The 17,462-nt window shown below is 61.8% G+C and overlaps 1 protein-coding gene across 1 annotated transcript; it reads left to right on the plus strand.

The window, feature by feature from the left end:
- Positions 1-14,331, plus strand: LOC140002363 (maestro heat-like repeat-containing protein family member 2B). Its single transcript, XM_072036784.1, has 41 exons — positions 1-585; positions 950-1,401; positions 1,582-1,697; positions 2,075-2,197; positions 2,287-2,455; positions 2,676-2,774; positions 3,145-3,299; positions 3,478-3,621; positions 3,741-3,833; positions 4,131-4,200; positions 4,310-4,423; positions 4,672-4,745; positions 4,968-5,087; positions 5,274-5,366; positions 5,521-5,674; positions 5,813-5,853; positions 6,011-6,149; positions 6,460-6,512; positions 6,623-6,733; positions 6,905-7,024; positions 7,187-7,294; positions 7,708-7,866; positions 8,063-8,185; positions 8,392-8,471; positions 8,603-8,702; positions 8,815-8,910; positions 9,224-9,328; positions 9,439-9,562; positions 9,709-9,842; positions 10,102-10,254; positions 10,414-10,568; positions 10,829-10,970; positions 11,167-11,357; positions 11,502-11,639; positions 11,819-11,930; positions 12,062-12,208; positions 12,507-12,689; positions 12,855-13,010; positions 13,115-13,237; positions 13,346-13,439; positions 13,589-14,331. The coding sequence occupies exons 2-41, from the start codon at positions 1,377-1,379 to the stop codon at positions 13,696-13,698; spliced, it is 4,746 nt and encodes a 1,581-aa protein (XP_071892885.1). The 5' UTR covers positions 1-585; positions 950-1,376; the 3' UTR covers positions 13,699-14,331.
- Positions 14,332-17,462: the final 3,131 nt, after the last annotated feature.

Below are 17,462 nucleotides of genomic sequence, written 5' to 3' on the forward strand. Positions count from 1 at the left end.
GATGGGAAGCGACTTGGCCAGCTCTTCTGCCAGTTCTCTCAGTACCCTCAGGTGGATCCTATCTGGCCCCTTTGACTTCCATACATCTAAGTGCCGTAGCAGGTCGCCAACCATTTCCTTGTGGATTATGAGGGCCACATTCTGCTCCCCATCCCCTGCCACAAAGTCAGAGGGCTGGGTACCCAAGAGAACCACTGGTCTTGTCGCTGAAGACTGAGGCAAAGAAGGCATTAAGCACCTCAGCCTTTTCCTCAGTGGGGGCTTCCCTATGGCCAGCCTGCTCTCCAAGCTCAGCACGCAGCCTGTGGGGAAACCTCCTGCCAAACGTGCCAGTGCCGTTCGTCACGGGGTTGTGCCGCAGCTGCACCCCCTTGCGAAACAGAAGTGGAGAGAAAGAGTGGGCATTGCGGGCAGCAGCCGCGAGCAGCTTGTGCGCATCTTTGGCTTCGCAGTTTCGAAGGCACATGAGGCAGACCATGGAAGCACTGGGGCGTGAAATGGAGAAGGTGAACTATCCAGAGGTGGCTGCGGAGAGCATGTTGGCGCTGGCAGAAATACTTGGAAAGCTGATGGCGAATGGCTTGGGTGAGGCCTTCAGAAGAATAGCCTGCTTCTCCAGCTGAAATCAGCTGGAAGTGAGCTCCTGCCCCCTCCTCAGTGAGCAGCATCTGTGCTGTCTGCGCTGAGGAATTTGTGGGGAGGACCTGGGGACGCAGCAGCTGGGAGCGGAGGCCTGTGGCTGCTGCCTGTGGCCCCACTGCCCCAAAACAGCTCCAGGGGAAGGAAGGAGGGCTCTGTGCGGCCCGGGATGTGTCAGTCACGGAGCCGGGCTGGTGGCATCGTGCCACGGGAGGGTTGGGAGGGCCCTGGCCTTTGCTCCCCATCCCCCTCTGTGCGTGTCTGGGCGCAGAGACTCAGTTCCCCTAACCAGGACTCCCTTCTCTCACAGCTTGTGGCCTGACGAGGACTGGGAGAGTGGTGCTCCAAGTGCCTGACTTCAAGGAGCTGTGTGAGAGGCTGGAGACCATGGAGGACGGGTCTCCATGTGAGAGACCCTCTGTGCCCTTGGGGCAGGGGCTCGTCCCAGCCCTGCTCCGGACCTTTTTCCAGACAAACACTGTCTCATGGTGCACAGAAACTTCTTTCTTTGGAGACAATCAGGCAAAGGCACGGAGGGGAGCAGCGCTGCCACCTCCGGCCCTGCCCTGTGACGTGTCCCCGTATCTGTGGCAACCCTCTGTGAGGCGCGAGGCCCCTCAGCGAGGTCACAATGGCTGGGTGCCTTATAAGTGCTGCGGTGAGGGCAGGTGGCCCATTGCCTCTCGGCGGCCACAGGAGGAGGACCCGGAGAGAGATTCTGGGGTGATCCTGCTGTGATGGAGAGGCTGAGAGGATTTTTTGGTAAGGGGCAGTGGGAGGCCGGGGGCTGCATCCCCATGAGTTCCCAGCACCACCAGAGATGGGTCCCCAGCCTGTGCTCTTGGTGCTGGGAGGATGCCTGCCCCACCTGGTGCGAATCCCCACAGCCAGCCAAGCTGATGCAAACTGGTTGTTTCCTTCCATCTTCCTTTGCTTGTGTAGGGATCAGGACTAGACGAAGACGTCACAGGAACGGTGGCAGAGAGACGGGGTCTGAGACTCTTGCCACCTCTGCCGCCGTCGTGACTTCCTTGTTGAAGAAGCTGCAAGACAGAGAGGTGAGCTGCGCACATCCTGCTGTGCCGTGGGGGGTTGAGGGCTCCCCTCCACCCTCAACGCAGGGGTCTTGCCTGCTGGCCCCTCCGGTGTCCTGCTGCTGGGCTGACGCTGCTGCGCCGCCTCCTTTCACGCAGCAGCTCAGCCTGGAGCTGCCCAAGCCTCCGTCCTTGTCCTAGCCCTGCACCGTGGTCCCAGGCTGGCGCCTGGTGCTCGGTCGCTTCCCAGGGCTGCTGCTCCCTCGGCTCCTTGGTGTAGCTGGACGCAAGCTGGGACAGGACGCGCTGGTGCTGCCTGTGGGCTCTCCAGAGTGAGGGGCAGCAGCTCGCAGCTGCCCGGGAATAAGGGCAAAGCAAGAGGTGTCGTGGTCTCTCCCTAGGGTGAGCGAGCGGAGACTTACCGCCGCCTCGAGCACGTCTTGCAAGGAGATGACACCCGTCTGCGGAGCGGCGTTGTCAACCGAGTGCTCGCAGAGGTGTCTGGAGACATGAAGGCAGCCCAGGTGAGCTTGTTCTCTAGGAGGACGAACGGAGCAGCCCGCCTCTCCCCAGCTTTCTCCTGGGCAGCATTTCAGCTGTGGCTCTTTTTCAGGGCGCGATGACCGAAGTGACAGCAGCTGCTGGTGACGTCCTGGTGGCTCTGGCTCGTTCCCACTTCGAGTTTGTGATGTCCGAGCTCCAGGGCCACCTGAAGAGCATGAGGGGAGGAGCATGCCAGGAGTTTGTGCTCAGCACCTTGAGCAAACTGGCCAGCAGCTATGGTATGGCCCCTTTGGCCTCGTGCTCTGGGAGATGGTCCGTGACGGCCAGGAGCAGGGCCCCTGCCCCTCCCTGAAGGCTATTTTGGGCCGGCGGGCTGTGGGCTTGTGGCACCTCCTCGCCCGGAGCTGGGATTTCTCCCCAGCCCTCCTGCCCGCGGTGCTGCTCTGGCTCTGGCTGACCGTGGCTCCCTCTGTCCCTCTGCCCGTCCTCTCTCTGCAGCCCTGCGGTGCATCCCCTTCGCCCAAATGACGCTCGCTGCTCTGCACGCCGTGCTGAGCCACGTGGAGAGCAGCCGGATCCTGCGCGCCATCTGCAGTGGTGAGTAGAGGGGAAGGGGCCGGGCGGGCTCTCGCTGCCTCGCTCCGATCGGATGGCGGCGTGGTCCTGCGCTGGGGGGCAAATTTGGGAAGGGCAGGGCGGGGGCTGCAATGCTAAGTGCTGGAGGGGAAGAGGCCTGCGAGGAGGAGGAGGAGGAGGAGGAGGAGGAGGAGGTAGAGAAGGAGGCTGAGGTGCAGTGGGCAGAAGGGGAGAAGGGGCACCGTAGTTTAGTCCAGATGCCTGGAGCACAGCACTTGCCGGTCCCGAGCCGAAGCCTGGCGAGCCAGGGACTGCTCCACGCGGGCGTGGGCGAGGGAGCCGGGCACGCTGCCTGTTGCCGGCTTTGACGAGCTCCTTTCTTGTGGTGCAGTGCTGGAGCAGTGGTCGAGGGCGATCAACGCTTACTTCAATGCCTGGGAGCAGTGCCCCTTCCCTCGCATCGGGGAGGCGCAGCTCTGCGAGCAGGTGTACGACCTGTTCTGCCACGCGGTGGGAAACTGGCTGGGCCGTGACGAGGAGGAGGAGGTGAGAGCTGCTGGCCCTTTGGCAGGGGAACGCTTGCTGTCCTCTGGAGAGAGCCAGAGATGTCTCTCCTCTGGAGAGAAGGGAAAGGGAAAGCCCCCTGTGGGCAAGGCAGGCATGTGCTGGGGGACGCCGAGTGCTGCACAGCCCTCAGAGCATCTCGCCTCTCTTCCCTCTGCAGGACAAGCAGGCCGTCTTGGGAGCAGTGGCTGCTATGATGGCCGTCGTCCTCCGTGATGCACAGCACCAGGACAACGTGTGGAAGCAGGTCTTCTGGCTCCTGCGGCAGTACCAGGAGCTCCAGGAGACTTGCCGGGTGACAGAGGTGAGGCGTTGCGCGGGGTCTGGTGCAGCTGTGGGCAGGGCTTCCCCATGCCACAGGCGTGCTGGGTTTCTTCCTTCCCACGTGCCTTTAACCCGCTCGTCCTCTCCCTTCTCTTGTAGAGCCTCCGTTATTTCCTGACGACCTTGGAGGAACTTCACGCTGTCGCCCCCCAGGACAAGCTCCATGCCATCGCTGCTGCTGTGCACCACCAGGTAAAGGGAGCCCATGCCTGTGCCGCTGGCCCAGGTCCTGCAGGCCGCATTGCCACAGACGGGGCGGGCAGGGCAGGGCAGGGCGTCCTTCCACCAGGACCTTCCTGGAGCTGCCTCGAGGCTGTGAGCACCCCGATCCTGGATGTTTTGCGCAGGCCCGAGGGGCAGCTCAGTTCCTTCAGCCGTTTCCCCCTCAGCCACCTGGCAGGAGGCCTCTGGAGTGCCGGGACCCAAAAGGCAGCCTCTGATGGCTGCTCTGCCTGCGATCGGTCTCTAAAATGGACCTTTTTCCCACAGATTGTGGAGGAGGACAGGCAGCACAGCGCAGGCCACAAAGAAGAACTGAGGCAGTGCATTGTGCTTCAAGGTAAGGGAGGGAAGGGGACGATGCCCGTCGCGTGCTCGCAACTTCCTTGTGAACCTCAGCCGTGGGGTTTTGCTGACTATTCACGCAAAACGTGGTGTCCTGCCCGCAGCTCGAATCTGCCCGGAGGAGACAATCATGTTCCTGCTGTCCCACCTGAGCAGCGAGGACGAGGGCACCCGCAGGACAGCGCTGACTCTGCTGGGAGCTGTGGCACGCACTGACGGTCAGTACCACAGGCCAGGCCTGGGGCAGTCGGGGGGCTGAAGCTATCTGCTGTCGGAGCTTTCAGGCCCGGCAAGGCAGTAGTAGCTGCAGAAACAAAGTCCTTCTGGGACGCCAGTGCTTCCCCTGCAGTCAGAGCCCAGCCCTGCCGTGCTGTCCCGCTTGTGCGTGAGAAGCCTGGGAGCTTCGAGGGATCCCTTCTGCCATCTGAGCCCTGCCTGAACGCGGACCTCTCTGTGTCTCTTGTAGAGCCTGCAGTGAGAGAGAAGCTGCCCCTAATGGTAGAGGCCGTGCAGCCCTTGTTCATTGAGGCCAGCACCCAGGTGAGCTCATTTGGGAAGGAACAGCGAGAGCAGTGGGGCAGGGCAAGCCCCCCGAGCCGGCAGGTTGTGGAGCTGTACAAAGCCGAGCCCCGAGCCCAGGCAGCGAAGGCTTCTCCTGCGCGCTCGGTGCCTCTCCATGGGCTGCGGGGGCTGCCCCAGGCGAAGGTGGCTTCCCTGTGGCTGCTGGCGGGGCAGACCGTAACCACAGCGTCCCCTTGGCAGGTGAGGAGCGCGCTCCTGGGTTTCATCAGGGACCTGCTCAGCGTCAGCATCCCGAGCTGCTTGGCGTGGGAAGCGGTGGCGCACATCTTTGTCGAGTTCAGGCGGGCCTCGGACAGACTGGTAAGGACAGAGCGGGACACCCGCGGCTCGGTCCCGTGCCCAGGCTGTGCCGAGAGCTCCCTCAGTGCAGCGCTCGCTGCTCCCGAGCTGGGGCTGGGACGTGGGGCCTGGCCATCCTCCTCCTCCACAGAGCCTCCTGAGGCAGGAGCTGGGAGTAACGGGGGGTTTCCCAACGCTGTCTTGCAGGCAGTAGAAGACCTCCAAGAAGAAAGAGACCTTCGGGCCCAGTGCATAGATGTCCTGGAGTCTCTGGATGTCTCCGTTGGAGGCATGACCCAAGTAAGTGGTCCTGCTCCCCGCTGCTGCAGCCGCTGTGCACCTGCAGGGTGTTTTGGCCAGCCCTCGCCTGCCCCTTTTGGGGAAAGCCGTCCTTTCCCGCTCCGAGCCGCGATGGGCATGCTGACGTGCCAAACTGCCTCCTCTTCCTCTGCAGCTCTTGTGGCCACGGCTCCTGCAGTACATGGTGCCGGCCCAGTACTGCGGCCTGCTGCTCCCGCTGTCCCGCTGTCTCCAAGCCGTGATCGAGAGACAGAAGCAAACAGAAGGGCAAGAGGACAGCGAGAAGCCTGATGCTGCCCAGGGGCAAGGTGAGAGCAGAAAGTGCCCCAGCAACGTGTGCCGGGCTCGGCCAGGGGCTCCCTCCCAGCTGCATGGGGGCGTCGAAGGTGCGAGGGGCTGGGGGCGAGGTGCTCAGGGGCTCACCCTGCCTTTCTTCCTCCTTGCAGACAAGACGCCCACGCCACAGGCGCTCCTGGTTCAGCTGCTGGTGAGTAGCGGGGCCGCGGGGAAAGAGCTTTTCTGGCCAGGGGCAGGGGGAGGTGCTGGGGCAGGGCTGCTTTTGCTTTTTGGAGTCGAGCTCCCTGGTGGGAGAAGCCGCGTCCCCGGCGGAAGGAGTGAGCCCGTCTCTCTCTGTCCTCACCTAGGTGGTGGCGGCTTCTGCTGGGTGCGGAGAATGCGGGGCCGCTGCCCTACAGCTGCTGCAGGCCCTGCAGAGCAGGATCCACAGATCCCTGAGGGACCTGTGGCCCATGCGCATCCCCCGCATGCTGCAGTACCTGGAAGGTAAGGTGCTAGTGTGGAGCGCCGGGCTCAGGAGAGCTGGAGGGGGCAGGAAAAGAGCCTCCCTCCCAGCACGGCGGAGGGGAACCGCTGCCGTCCCCCTTCCGGGCAGCCAGCGTGGAGGCTGGGATCTGCTGGGATCGGCTTGCCCCTGGGGTCTGCAGCCTGGCAAGAGCTGTGGTGCAGGCAGTCTGAGGCCCTGTCAAGCCTGGGACTTGTGGGGGTCTGGGCTCCCAGGGAAGGAGAGCGCGGAACTCTTCCCTGGTGCTGGCTCAAGTGACAGCGAGGGATTTTGCTTCCTCTTGCTTTGCAGAGCATCCAGAGGGCTCCCTGGACTCCGAAGAGTGGCAGTGCTATCTGCTTAAGGTACAGCATCCCCGGGGGTGAGGCTGCGGGCAGTTGTGCCCCCGCCGCTCCTGTGCAAGGCCCGGGCAAAGGGCGAGACAACATTGGCCTCCTGTCGTGTTCCCCCCCAGTTCCTGACGGAGTCAGCGGAGGAGATGCAGGAGGACCAGCCATGGATCGTGTGCCTGAGCCGGGAGCTGAGCCAGCAGCTGAGCAGCTCCTCCAGCAGCAAGGAGGACAAGGTTTGTTCCCTGCCTGCGCCCTCCTGGCAGCACAGCCCGGGGCACCCGGCTCCGGGGCTGGGGCTGAAGGAGCGCGTTCCCGTGCGGGCTGTCGGCACCGCTCCCCCTGCCCTCGCCCCAAAGGTGCTTCCCTCCGCTACCACGGCTCGGGCTCGGGCTCTTCTCTTGCAGGAGTTCCTGTACCGGGCTCTCGGCACGGTGCTGGCCTCTTGTCGGCGGCTCACCCACGTCCAAGGGCAGCTGCTGAAATACTTGAAAGAAACGGATGCCACCAGGCCGTGTGACAAACAGGTGAAGGTTCCTCTCCCTCTCCTGCCCCCGCTCTGCCCAGTGTCCCCATGTCCCTGCTCCGGACCTTTTCCATTTCCTGGGAGCTGCCGTTTCCCTCGGGCAATGTCCTGCCTTGCCGTCGTACGCGTGCCAGAGCTCACTCCCATTTCTCCGTCATTGCAGGGAATAGCTTCCGTGGTCTCCTACGCTGCTGAGCGCCACTTCTACGTGGCCCTGGATGCAATGAGCATGGTCCGCAAGGCGCTCATCAAATTCGGCAGACGGCAAAGGGTAATGGCTGCAGGCTTTGAGTGTTCGGCCTTCTCTTGCCCTCTTTTCACTTCCCGAACGGTGGTGGCCGAGTCGTGGCACCCACGTTGCACTTGTCCCTCCCGGCAGAGCTACCTAAGACGCCTGCCCCCTGCAGAAAGCTGAGGGCCAGGAGCCCTGTGAGCTGTGGCTGGCTCTGCCCCTAGCCTGGGGGCCACGGGCAAGCCTTCCACGGCCAGCACACCCCTGACGGGCACGGGCTGCTCGCCTCAGGGCAGGACCGGGACAAACTCCTTCAGATGCTTTTCCACGGCCCTGCACAGCCGAGCCAGACAGCTCCCTCACAGCCCCGCTCCCCAGCCCCACAAATTGGCGGCGGCCCGGGGCACAGCAGGGCATCGGACTGACATCTCGGGGCATCTTTGTCAACACAGCTGCCGGACAGGGAGCGGAGACTTCAGGCCACACGGGCTGCAGTCATGCTTACCTATGGCAAGATTGCACTGCGTGCGCCCAAGGCAGAACTGCTGGACTGCGTGGAGAAATGCATCCTGGCCAACATCCTGGAGCTCTTCCATGCCTGCAGAACAAAGGTAGGGGCGTGGGGCACAGAGGAAGGAGCAGGGAGGGCTGGGTGCCCCCACGTGCCGAGATGGACGGCCTCTTTCTGAGCGTCCCCTGCGTGCTTTGTCCTGAACGTCCAGCCCCAGCCCCGAAGAAGCCCTCGCCCGTGCTCCTCTCCCAGCTCTCCAAGCAGTTCAACTGGTGTTTTTCTCTCTCCGGTCTCAGGAGCTGCAGCACAAGCTCGCCCTGGTGAACAGTATCCAGGAGGTCACCCGTGCCATCCAGGTTGTGGACACCAAGCAGAGATTCAGGCTCTGCAGGAAGCCGGAGGTGCTGAACGTCCTGCTGGTGAGTGCCTGGAGCTGGGGCTGCCCGCAGGGGAGGCAGCTTTTCCCGGAGGTCTCCAGCGGCCACCCCCCAGCTCCTCGTCCCCAGCTGCTGGGCCCTGGGGCGCTGGCACTCGGTGGCTCCGTGGTGGCCGTGGGGATGAAGGGGCTGGTGCGGGCCCCTCCGTGCCCCTGCCCACCCTGAGTGCGTCTCTCTGGGCCTTGCAGGACCTGATGAGGGAGGATGGCTGCGACAGCCCTGTGTCCCGAGTGCATCTCAAGGTGCTTCGGCTGCTGGAGCAGTTGAGGTGAGCTCTGTGCCCCAGGCTGGGGGGGCCGGCTCTGGGGCTCAAACCCAGCTGGCGTTTGGGCCACTCTGGAGACGGCTGGTAAAGCCCCTCACTGTTTTACTGTTTTCTCCCCCTTTTTCTGCATCCAGCAAGCTGGAGCCTCGCGTGGACTGGGAGAAGAGGTGCTCCCAGGTGGCCGTGTGCTGCTGGAGAGTCCTGTCGTGCCCTCCTGCGGACACAGAGCTGCAGGTACCTGCCAGCCCTTCCCTGCACACCTCTCCGTCGGGATCGCACCTCAGCGCTCCCTGTGCTCTGGCAGCTGCCGCGGTGCTGAACCTCAGTCCTCCTTTCCCGCTTTCAGCCTCTGCAAGCGTCGTGTGAGGAAGCTCTGGGCCAGCTGATGTCAGCCTTCCTCCAAGCGGAAGGCACCTCCCGCGCCTTCGCGGACATGGTCTCGGTGAGTAGCCGTGGGGCAGAGCTGGGGCCTTCGGGGATGCTCCGAGGGGGATCCGTTCCCTGCTGCGATGCCAGGGCAGGCAAAGGAACGGGCCCCGCGGGAGGCAGAGCCAAGAGCCAGGCTGGCACAGGGAGATGCCGGTGGGGAAACGGCTCCTGGGGGAGGGCAGGGGGGTGGCAGTGCCGGTGCTTGGCGGGGCTGGGGCCACGCGGAGCCCCAGGGCAGGGGCCAGGAGAGGAGGGAGGGAGGCAGAGAGGGGTGGCGGGGGGAGAAAGAAGGACGCCCGTCACGAGACACGTCTGCTCCACCCCAGGTCTTGCTGCACCAACTCACCTCAAGGAACGCGTGGCAGCAAGAGAGGGCCCTGCAGCTCTGCGCCCAGCTGCTGGGCACTTACGAAGAGCTCTTCAAGTGCTCGGTGAGTACGAGCCCCGCGTGCCCCATTCCCTCTCCCTGCTGGCCACGGCCCGGGGAGGCGAGCAGGCACTGGGCTGCCTGCGACCTTCCTCCTGCCTCTCGCCCCCACAGAGGGAACTCGCCTGCTCGGGCTTCGGCTCCTTGCTCGGTGTGCTGGGGCCTCTGCTGAGCGACTCCCAGGCCGCGTCCCGGCGGAGGGCAGGGGCCTGCCTCAGCTGCCTTCTCCGGATCCAAGGTGAGGAAAGCGGGTTCTTCCTGGCCCCCAGCAGCCCCATCTTCTCTTCCTTCCCTGCCCAGCGAGGCCACTGCTCCCCATCCCCCTCTGTGCGTGTCTGGGCCCAGAGATTCAGTTCCCCTAACCAGGACTCCCTTCTCTCACAGCTTGTGGCCTGGCGAGGGCTCGGAGAGTGGTGCTCCAAGTGCCCCACTTGCATCAGGGCATCAGGGATCTGTGTGAGAGGCTGGACACCGTGGAGGACGGGCCTCTGCGTGAGGACCGTGCCGAAATAGCGAAGGTAACTGGCTCCAGAGAGTGGGGTGGGGTCCCAGTGCCTTTGTCAGGAGGTGCGTTTTGCACGCAGGGAAACAAGACGAGAGGAGATGGTTCTAAGCCTCTCCGCTGCAGGAAGTACGAAAAACAGCGTGTGCACAGAGGAGTGTGCCCCGAGTGCCCTCTCAATGACCAGTGAGCTGCGGAGCTCAGAGGCCCCTCGCGTCTCCTTTCTGTCCGAAAGAGCTGGAGCAGAGCCGTGACAGTCTCTCCTCTCTCTCCAGGATGTTTGCCAGTACCTACCCCAGGGACAGGCCAGGAGCTTCATGGACTCCATCACGAAGACCTTCTCGTGCACTAACCAGGAGCGTGCACGAGCAGCTGGCGACTGGCTGATCGCATTCCTGGAGACACGCGGAAACGAAATATACCCAGAGGTACGGGAGACACTTGTTCCCCTCGGCCTTGACGTTTCTCTGCTGGCTGTCGTGCTGCGCCTCGTGTGGACTGAAGAAACGCAGCCCGAGCGCGGGGCTGAGGGGACCGCACAGGCAAAGGATACGCTGAAGTGTTCCCTCTCGCCCCTTTCCTTGCAGGTGCCTGAATTCATGAAGATCCTGTGGGAGGCCAGGCACACCGTGCAGCAGAGCCCCCTCAAGGACCTCTTCTTCAAGGCACTCTGTCTCCTGGCCGGCTTCCGCAGCCAGGCTGTGGTGGACACCCTCCTCCAGACAGAATCGCCCTCAGAGAGGTATGTGCGCTCCCCCTTGCCCCTCCGTGGCCACCAAACAGCAACCCCACGGCTTGCCTGCAGTGGGGGGATCCAGGGAAGCAGCAGGTCCCATTCCTCCCCCAGAAGCCTGAGCTCTGCGAGATCGGGCGCTCATGTCTCTGGGGAAGCAGGCATCGTGTGCCCTGCTGCTGGCGAGGAGAGCGTTTGGCCTCTGGGGAGGGAGGGCACCAGGGGTCCCAGAGGACAGGGCTCACAGGTGAACGTCTGTTTGCTTGCAGAGACGTGGTGCAGCTCTGGAGGAGCCTGGGCAGCAGCGACCTCGGGCCTAAGGTGCTGTATCACTTAATTTGGAGACTGAACGAGGCATCTGAAGCCAGGTGTCGGCTCACGGTTGCTGCTCAACCGCTGGATCCTCTCAAGGTATGCTCGTCGGCAGGAGCATCTCTACAGCTTCCCACCTGCTTTCTCACTTAGCTCAGCAGGGTGAGGGAGTTGGGGGTCACCCCAAGGTGTGAGACTTGCAGGCAGGAAGAGTCCCCCAGGGGGACAGGGGCACCACCGGGCTGGTGGGAAAGGCGGTGTTTAACAGGTTGTTTTGGCTCACATTTTCCTGCAGCTCCTCTGTGCCATCTGTGAGGTGATGTCTGCTCTGCTGACCACGAGGGAAACCCGGGACGTGCTTCTTTGCCTCCTTCCCGTCCTCCTGAAGTGGGTCAGCATTGAACTGGGAACACTGGTGCTGTTTCCCCCCCTGAGTCTTCCGGCAGAAATCTTCAAGGAAACGGAAGAAGAGGAGCTGGTGTGCGGGTAAGGAGCAGCAGGGGCAGAGAACGGGGGGCTTCAGTTCCCCAGCCAGGCACATTTGTTCGTGATGCTGAGGGAGCCAAAGGGCTGCCCTGTTTCCCAGGTGTGGAAATTTCTGAGGGTTTTCTGTGGGTTTTCGTTCGCCAGACCCTACAGCGCTGCTCTGGAACAAGTGCTGGGAAGACTCCTGGACGAGAGGTGGCAGCGGGTGCTCTGGAATCATCGAGTGTGGCCGTCCCTGGACGTGCCTCAGTGGCACTGCAACGCCGTGCAGCTCCTGACCAGGTGAGAGCCCAGTGCTGCATCTCACCTCCCCCCGGGAAGCAGCCGCAGGACCCTTCCCATGTGCCTGGGGAGCTCTCCTGGGAGGCAGGGCAGCGCCTGCACCGCAGCAGGGGACGTTTTGGGCCGCGGCCCGGGGCCTTCCCACCTGACCACGTCACCTGCTTGTGCTCTCTGTGCAGAGTGCTGCTCCGTGCCCAGCTCGTCTCACGTTTGCTGATAAACAGCTTCATGCTGTGGCTGCACTCCCCCTCGCAAAACCTGCAACTCACGGCGCTGGCTTTCTTCGCAGAGGTGAGGCGGCGCGTGGGGAAGGGCGGGCTCAGAGGGCTTTTCCAAAGAAACTGCTGCTTGGGGTGTCTCTTCATGGAAGAGACCAGCCCAGGTCCCTTCTCGGCACTGACAGAGCTTTGGCTGTCTTGTAGGTGGTGAAGGACCCGCCAGCTGAGGGGAAGCATCTCCTGAAGCCCCTGGTGTGGGTCTTCCTGGAGAAGCTGAAGAGTCCGAGCCGTGCTGTGAAGCAGATGGCAGCGAGAGGCCTGGGCCGTGCTGTCAGTGGCTTGCCCAAGAAGGTGAGGTGCACTTCCCTCTGCTCTGGCTGCAGCCCCCCAGCAGAGAGCCGGGCAGGGCTGCAGGGCAGTTGGGGAGCCTGGGGCAGAGCAGCACAGGCAGATGGGGGCTTCCCAACAGCCAGGCTGCTCTCCAAGCTCAGCACGCAGCCTGCGGGGAAACCTCTTGCCAAACGTGCCAGTGCCGTTCGTCACGGGGTTGTGCCGCAGCTGCACCCCCTTGCGAAACAGCAGTGGGGAGAAAGGGTGGGCATTGCGGGCAGCAGCCGCGAGCAGCTTGTGCGCATCTTTGGCTTTGCAGTTTCGAAGGCACAAGAGGAACATCATGGAAGCACTGGGGCGTGAAATGGAGAAGGTGGACTGTCCTGGGGTGGCTGCGGAGAGCATGTTGGCCCTGGAAGAAATATTTGCAAATCAGACGGCGAAGGGCTCGGGCATGGCCTTCAAAAGCATCGCCCGCTCCACCAGGAAGTTCTTCGATGCCGTGAGTGAACCTACTTTTCTGCCACTTGTCCGAGGGGTGTGGGGTGGGCGGGGGCCTGCCTGTGCTGCGTGGAGGTGCTCCTGCAGGCAACCAGCTGCTGGGGCCCAGCAGGCTGGGAGGAGGTACCTTCATAACCCAGCTCACAGATGGCTTTCTGGGTTGCAGGAGCAAAAGGAGCTTCGTTTTGCGGCCTTCCATCTCTACGCGGCCCTGGCTGCTGGCGCCAAGGGCGATCTCACCACGTTCTTCAGAGCAGAAGTGGAGCAGACGTTGGGCAGACTCTTCCTGCACCTCCAGGACCCCAGCTATGCAGTATCCACCGTAAGGACCCCTTGAGCGTCTTTGCAATCCCACAGAAAGGCTCCCTGAGGAGCTGCCTCCTGGGCATAGGAGAAGGAATGACCAAGCACAATGCTCTTTTCCAGGCTTGCAAGACAGCCCTCTACAGCTGTGCTCCTTTTGTTGAGCCAAAGGGGCTGCAGGTGGTCGTCATGAATTCCATCGGGTGCAGTGGGGCAGAGCTGCAGCGCGATGTCTACTCTTACCTGGTGAGTGAGCCCTGTCCCGGGGGGATGCTGGGGCCATGGGAGTCGGAGGGCTCGGCAACGAGGCCTCTGTGGCCCAAGCAGAATTCACACCTCCCTGCTCTCCCCCAGGAGACAGCTGCTCCCGAGCTGCTGAAGAAACTGAAGCACCAGCAGGAGTCACCACAGGAGACGCGCTTCACAGATGCCACTCTCCACGTCCTTGGTGAGAGCCGGGACCGAGCTCTCTGCTCCGCTCCCACCGGGGCGGCCCAAGGGCTGCCAAGCGCTGCCCCAGCCGCCTTCCCTACGGTGCCCAGGAGGGCACGGCCAGGGGCCATATCTTGACACTGCCTCTTCTTCCCCACACTACAGAAGCCAGCGTGGAGCACCAAGAGAGCACAACGCATGCTGAAGACATCCCAGAGCATGCAGAAGATCTCTCGGGGGACACAGAAGACATCCCCGAGCTTTTAGAGGCCTGAATAAAAGTCCAGAGAGCACAGCGGGTGCAGACCGGGTCCTTCCCAGGGTGGTGTTGGTGGGAGCTGGGGCCGGGCAGCGCTGCCTGTGCAAGCCTCTCAGCACTGGTGGGATGGGGAGGGTCATGGCCAAAGCACCAGTACTCTGATCACCCCCATCCATGTCCAAATGTAGTCACAAGGCTGGGAAAAACAAGAAAACCTTGAAGAAAACTGGGAGGCCTGTAGCTTGTGTAGTCTTTCAGCCGAAAGAAAGAGACAGGTAGCCTTGAGCTAGCAGAAGCAAGGAAGGTAAGGGATAAAAGGGTCAAAAGAAGAAGGAGAAAGCCAGCTCCAGACTGGTTTTCTGACTAGAGTTACCTTTTGCTCGTAAAGGGGCATTAACATATGTTAATGTGGGATTTGGTGTCCCTCCCTCCACCGCTGCTCCTTTGTCATGAGCAAACTCAGTGGAGATAGCTTAGGTGAGCTAAGATAGCCAATCAAAAGTAACCAAAGAGAGGGTTTTCACAAGTTTGCTGCGTACAGATTATGGTGATTGGAGTCAGAGGCGTGCTTGCTTTGAGAAAGATCGCCAAGCACCTGACTCTGCAGAGTTATAGGATTCCTTATTGAATTAAAGGGCCTTCGTGTGGATTCTGACTCGGTGTGCCTATTGGCGCGGGCACGAACCTATGGACTACACAAACACGGCCTGGGGCAGAAAGAAAAGCAAAACGGGGGCAGCTGAAGGCGGCTGGGAAGGCAGCTGGGGAAACTGGGCTGGGGCAGGAAAACAGAGGTGAAATGTTGCACGCTGTAGCTCAACACCAGTCTCTGTGCACTGGTTTGGGGGCCCAATGTGGAGATGAAGTCATCAGCTGTCTCTGGGGGGCTCAAAATGAGCCTTGTTTGGCTGGTTTTCAGGCTCAGCAATGCAGGCAGAGTCCTGTGGGTTTCGGCCTTTAGAGGAGGCTCGTTGGGCAGCTGTGGGCGGCTTGAAAAGGGAGACCAGCTGCTGTGTTTTGTGGGCTCAGCCAGGCTCATTTGTCCACTTTGGGCGCTCGCACACGGAGAGTAAGCAGCGCGTTTTGGGGGCTGGGAATCGAGCCCAGTGCCAGTGTACTCCGGCTCAGAAACCCAACCCAGCGGCTGCTTTGGGGCCAAGCCCTCGGCCAGGCCAGACGGCCTGTGTTACTATGTATACAGTGCACAGTTGGGGCAGCTGGGGCATTCACATTTCAGCTCTGACAGCCATCGAGTTGCCCAGGCTGTTTGGACAAGCCCCAGCTGTAATTCCCTGCAGGCAGCTAATGACACGCACAACGCAGCCGGTCAGCGTTCACACCACGTGCGAGCACAGCACCAAGATGAAGACCGACCGTCGTGACACAGGGGGCCGGGATCAGGAACAGGGGCCGGGCCTCGCCGCGCAGCTGCCACCTGCACGGCTCCGCCTGGCGGGTGTGAGGCAGCCCCTCAGCGCCCTTCCCGAGGAGACCGTTACATGGCCGTTAGGTGGCGGTGACAGTCGTTACGTGGGCGTTACGGCTGTGAGATGGCCGCTTCTGCCTCAGCTTTTCCCTTCGTCACCAGAAGAAAGGAGTCTGACACCCAAGGCTGCGGTTCCCCGTGGTCTGAGGGCTGCCAGCCCCGTGACACTTAGCACAGGTGGCTCAGCAGTTCGTTCCGTTGGCTTGTCAAGGCAAGCAAAGTTTAATCACACGCTCACAGAATCATCTGGGTTGGAAGAGAGCTCCAAGAGCACCTAGTCCAACCTCTGACCTAACACTGACCAGTCCTCCACTAAACCATATCACATAGCTCTACATCTAAACATCTTTTAAAGACCTCCAGGGATGGTGACTCAGCCACCGAGCCCTGGGGTCACCACTAGTGACCGGCCTCCAACTGGATTCACTCCATTCACCACGACTCTTTGGGCTGGGCTATTCAGCTAGATTTTAGCCCAACGAAGCGTACACCAGTCCAAGCCATGAGCAGCCAGTTTCTGGAGGAGAATGCTGTGGGAAATGGCGTCAAAAGCCTTACTGAAGTCGAGATAGACCACAGCCACAGCCTTTCCCTCGTCCACTAAGCGCGTCACTTTGTCATAGCCGGAGATCAGGTTCGCCAAGCAGGACCTGCCTTTCATAAACCCATGCTGACTGGGCCTGATCTGGGCCTGCTTGCCCTTTAAGCGCCGTGTGATGACACTCAAGATAATCTGCTCCATGAGCTTCCCCAGCACTGAGGTCACACTGACAGGCCTATAGTTCCGCGGGTCTGCCCTCCGGCCCTTCTTGTAGATGGGCGTCACATTTGCTAGCCGCCAGTCAGCTGGGACCTCCCCTGATAGCCAGGACTGCTGCTAAGTGATGGGAAGCGACTTGGCCAGCTCTTCTGCCAGTTCTCTCAGTACCCTCAGGTGGATCCTATCTGGCCCCTTTGACTTCCATACATCTAAGTGCCGTAGCAGGTCGCCAACCATTTCCTTGTGGATTATGAGGGCCACATTCTGCTCCCCATCCCCTGCCACAAAGTCAGAGGGCTGGGTACCCAAGAGAACCACTGGTCTTGTCGCTGAAGACTGAGGCAAAGAAGGCATTAAGCACCTCAGCCTTTTCCTCAGTGGGGGCTTCCCTATGGCCAGCCTGCTCTCCAAGCTCAGCACGCAGCCTGTGGGGAAACCTCCTGCCAAACGTGCCAGTGCCATTCGTCACGGGGTTGTGCCGCAGCTGCACCCCCTTGCGAAACAGAAGTGGAGAGAAAGAGTGGGCATTGCGGGCAGCAGCCGCGAGCAGCTTGTGCGCATCTTTGGCTTCGCAGTTTCGAAGGCACATGAGGCAGACCATGGAAGCACTGGGGCGTGAAATGGAGAAGGTGAACTATCCAGAGGTGGCTGCGGAGAGCATGTTGGCGCTGGCAGAAATACTTGGAAAGCTGATGGCGAATGGCTTGGGTGAGGCCTTCAGAAGAATAGCCTGCTTCTCCAGCTGAAATCAGCTGGAAGTGAGCTCCTGCCCCCTCCTCAGTGAGCAGCATCTGTGCTGTCTGCGCTGAGGAATTTGTGGGGAGGACCTGGGGACGCAGCAGCTGGGAGCGGAGGCCTGTGGCTGCTGCCTGTGGCCCCACTGCCCCAAAACAGCTCCAAGGGAAGGAAGGAGGGCTCTTTGCGGCCCGGGATGTGTCAGTCACGGAGCCGGGCTGGTGGCATCGTGCCACGGGAGGGTTGGGAGGGCCCTGGCCTTTGCTCCCCATCCCCCTCTGTGCGTGTCTGGGTGCAGAGATTCAGTTCCCCTAACCAGGACTCCCTTCTCTCACAGCTTGTGGCCTGACGAGGACTGGGAGAGTGGTGCTCCAAGTGCCTGACTTCAAGGAGCTGTGTGAGAGGCTGGAGACCATGGAGGACGGGTCTCCATGTGAGAGACCCTCTGTGCCCTTGGGGCAGGGGCTCGTCCCAGCCCTGCTCCGGACCTTTTTCCAGACAAACACTGTCTCATGGTGCACAGAAACTTCTTTCTTTGGAGACAATCAGGCAAAGGCACGGAGGGGAGCAGCGCTGCCACCTCCGGCCCTGCCCTGTGACGTGTCCCCGTATCTGTGGCAACCCTCTGTGAGGCGCGAGGCCCCTCAGCGAGGTCACAATGGCTGGGTGCCTTATAAGTGCTGCGGTGAGGGCAGGTGGCCCATTGCCTCTCGGCGGCCACAGGAGGAGGACCCGGAGAGAGATTCTGGGGTGATCCTGCTGTGATGGAGAGGCTGAGAGGATGTTTTGGTAAGGGGCA

Source organism: Anas platyrhynchos, chromosome 4 (assembly GCF_047663525.1).
Source record: "Anas platyrhynchos isolate ZD024472 breed Pekin duck chromosome 4, IASCAAS_PekinDuck_T2T, whole genome shotgun sequence".
NCBI lineage: Eukaryota > Metazoa > Chordata > Aves > Anseriformes > Anatidae > Anas > Anas platyrhynchos.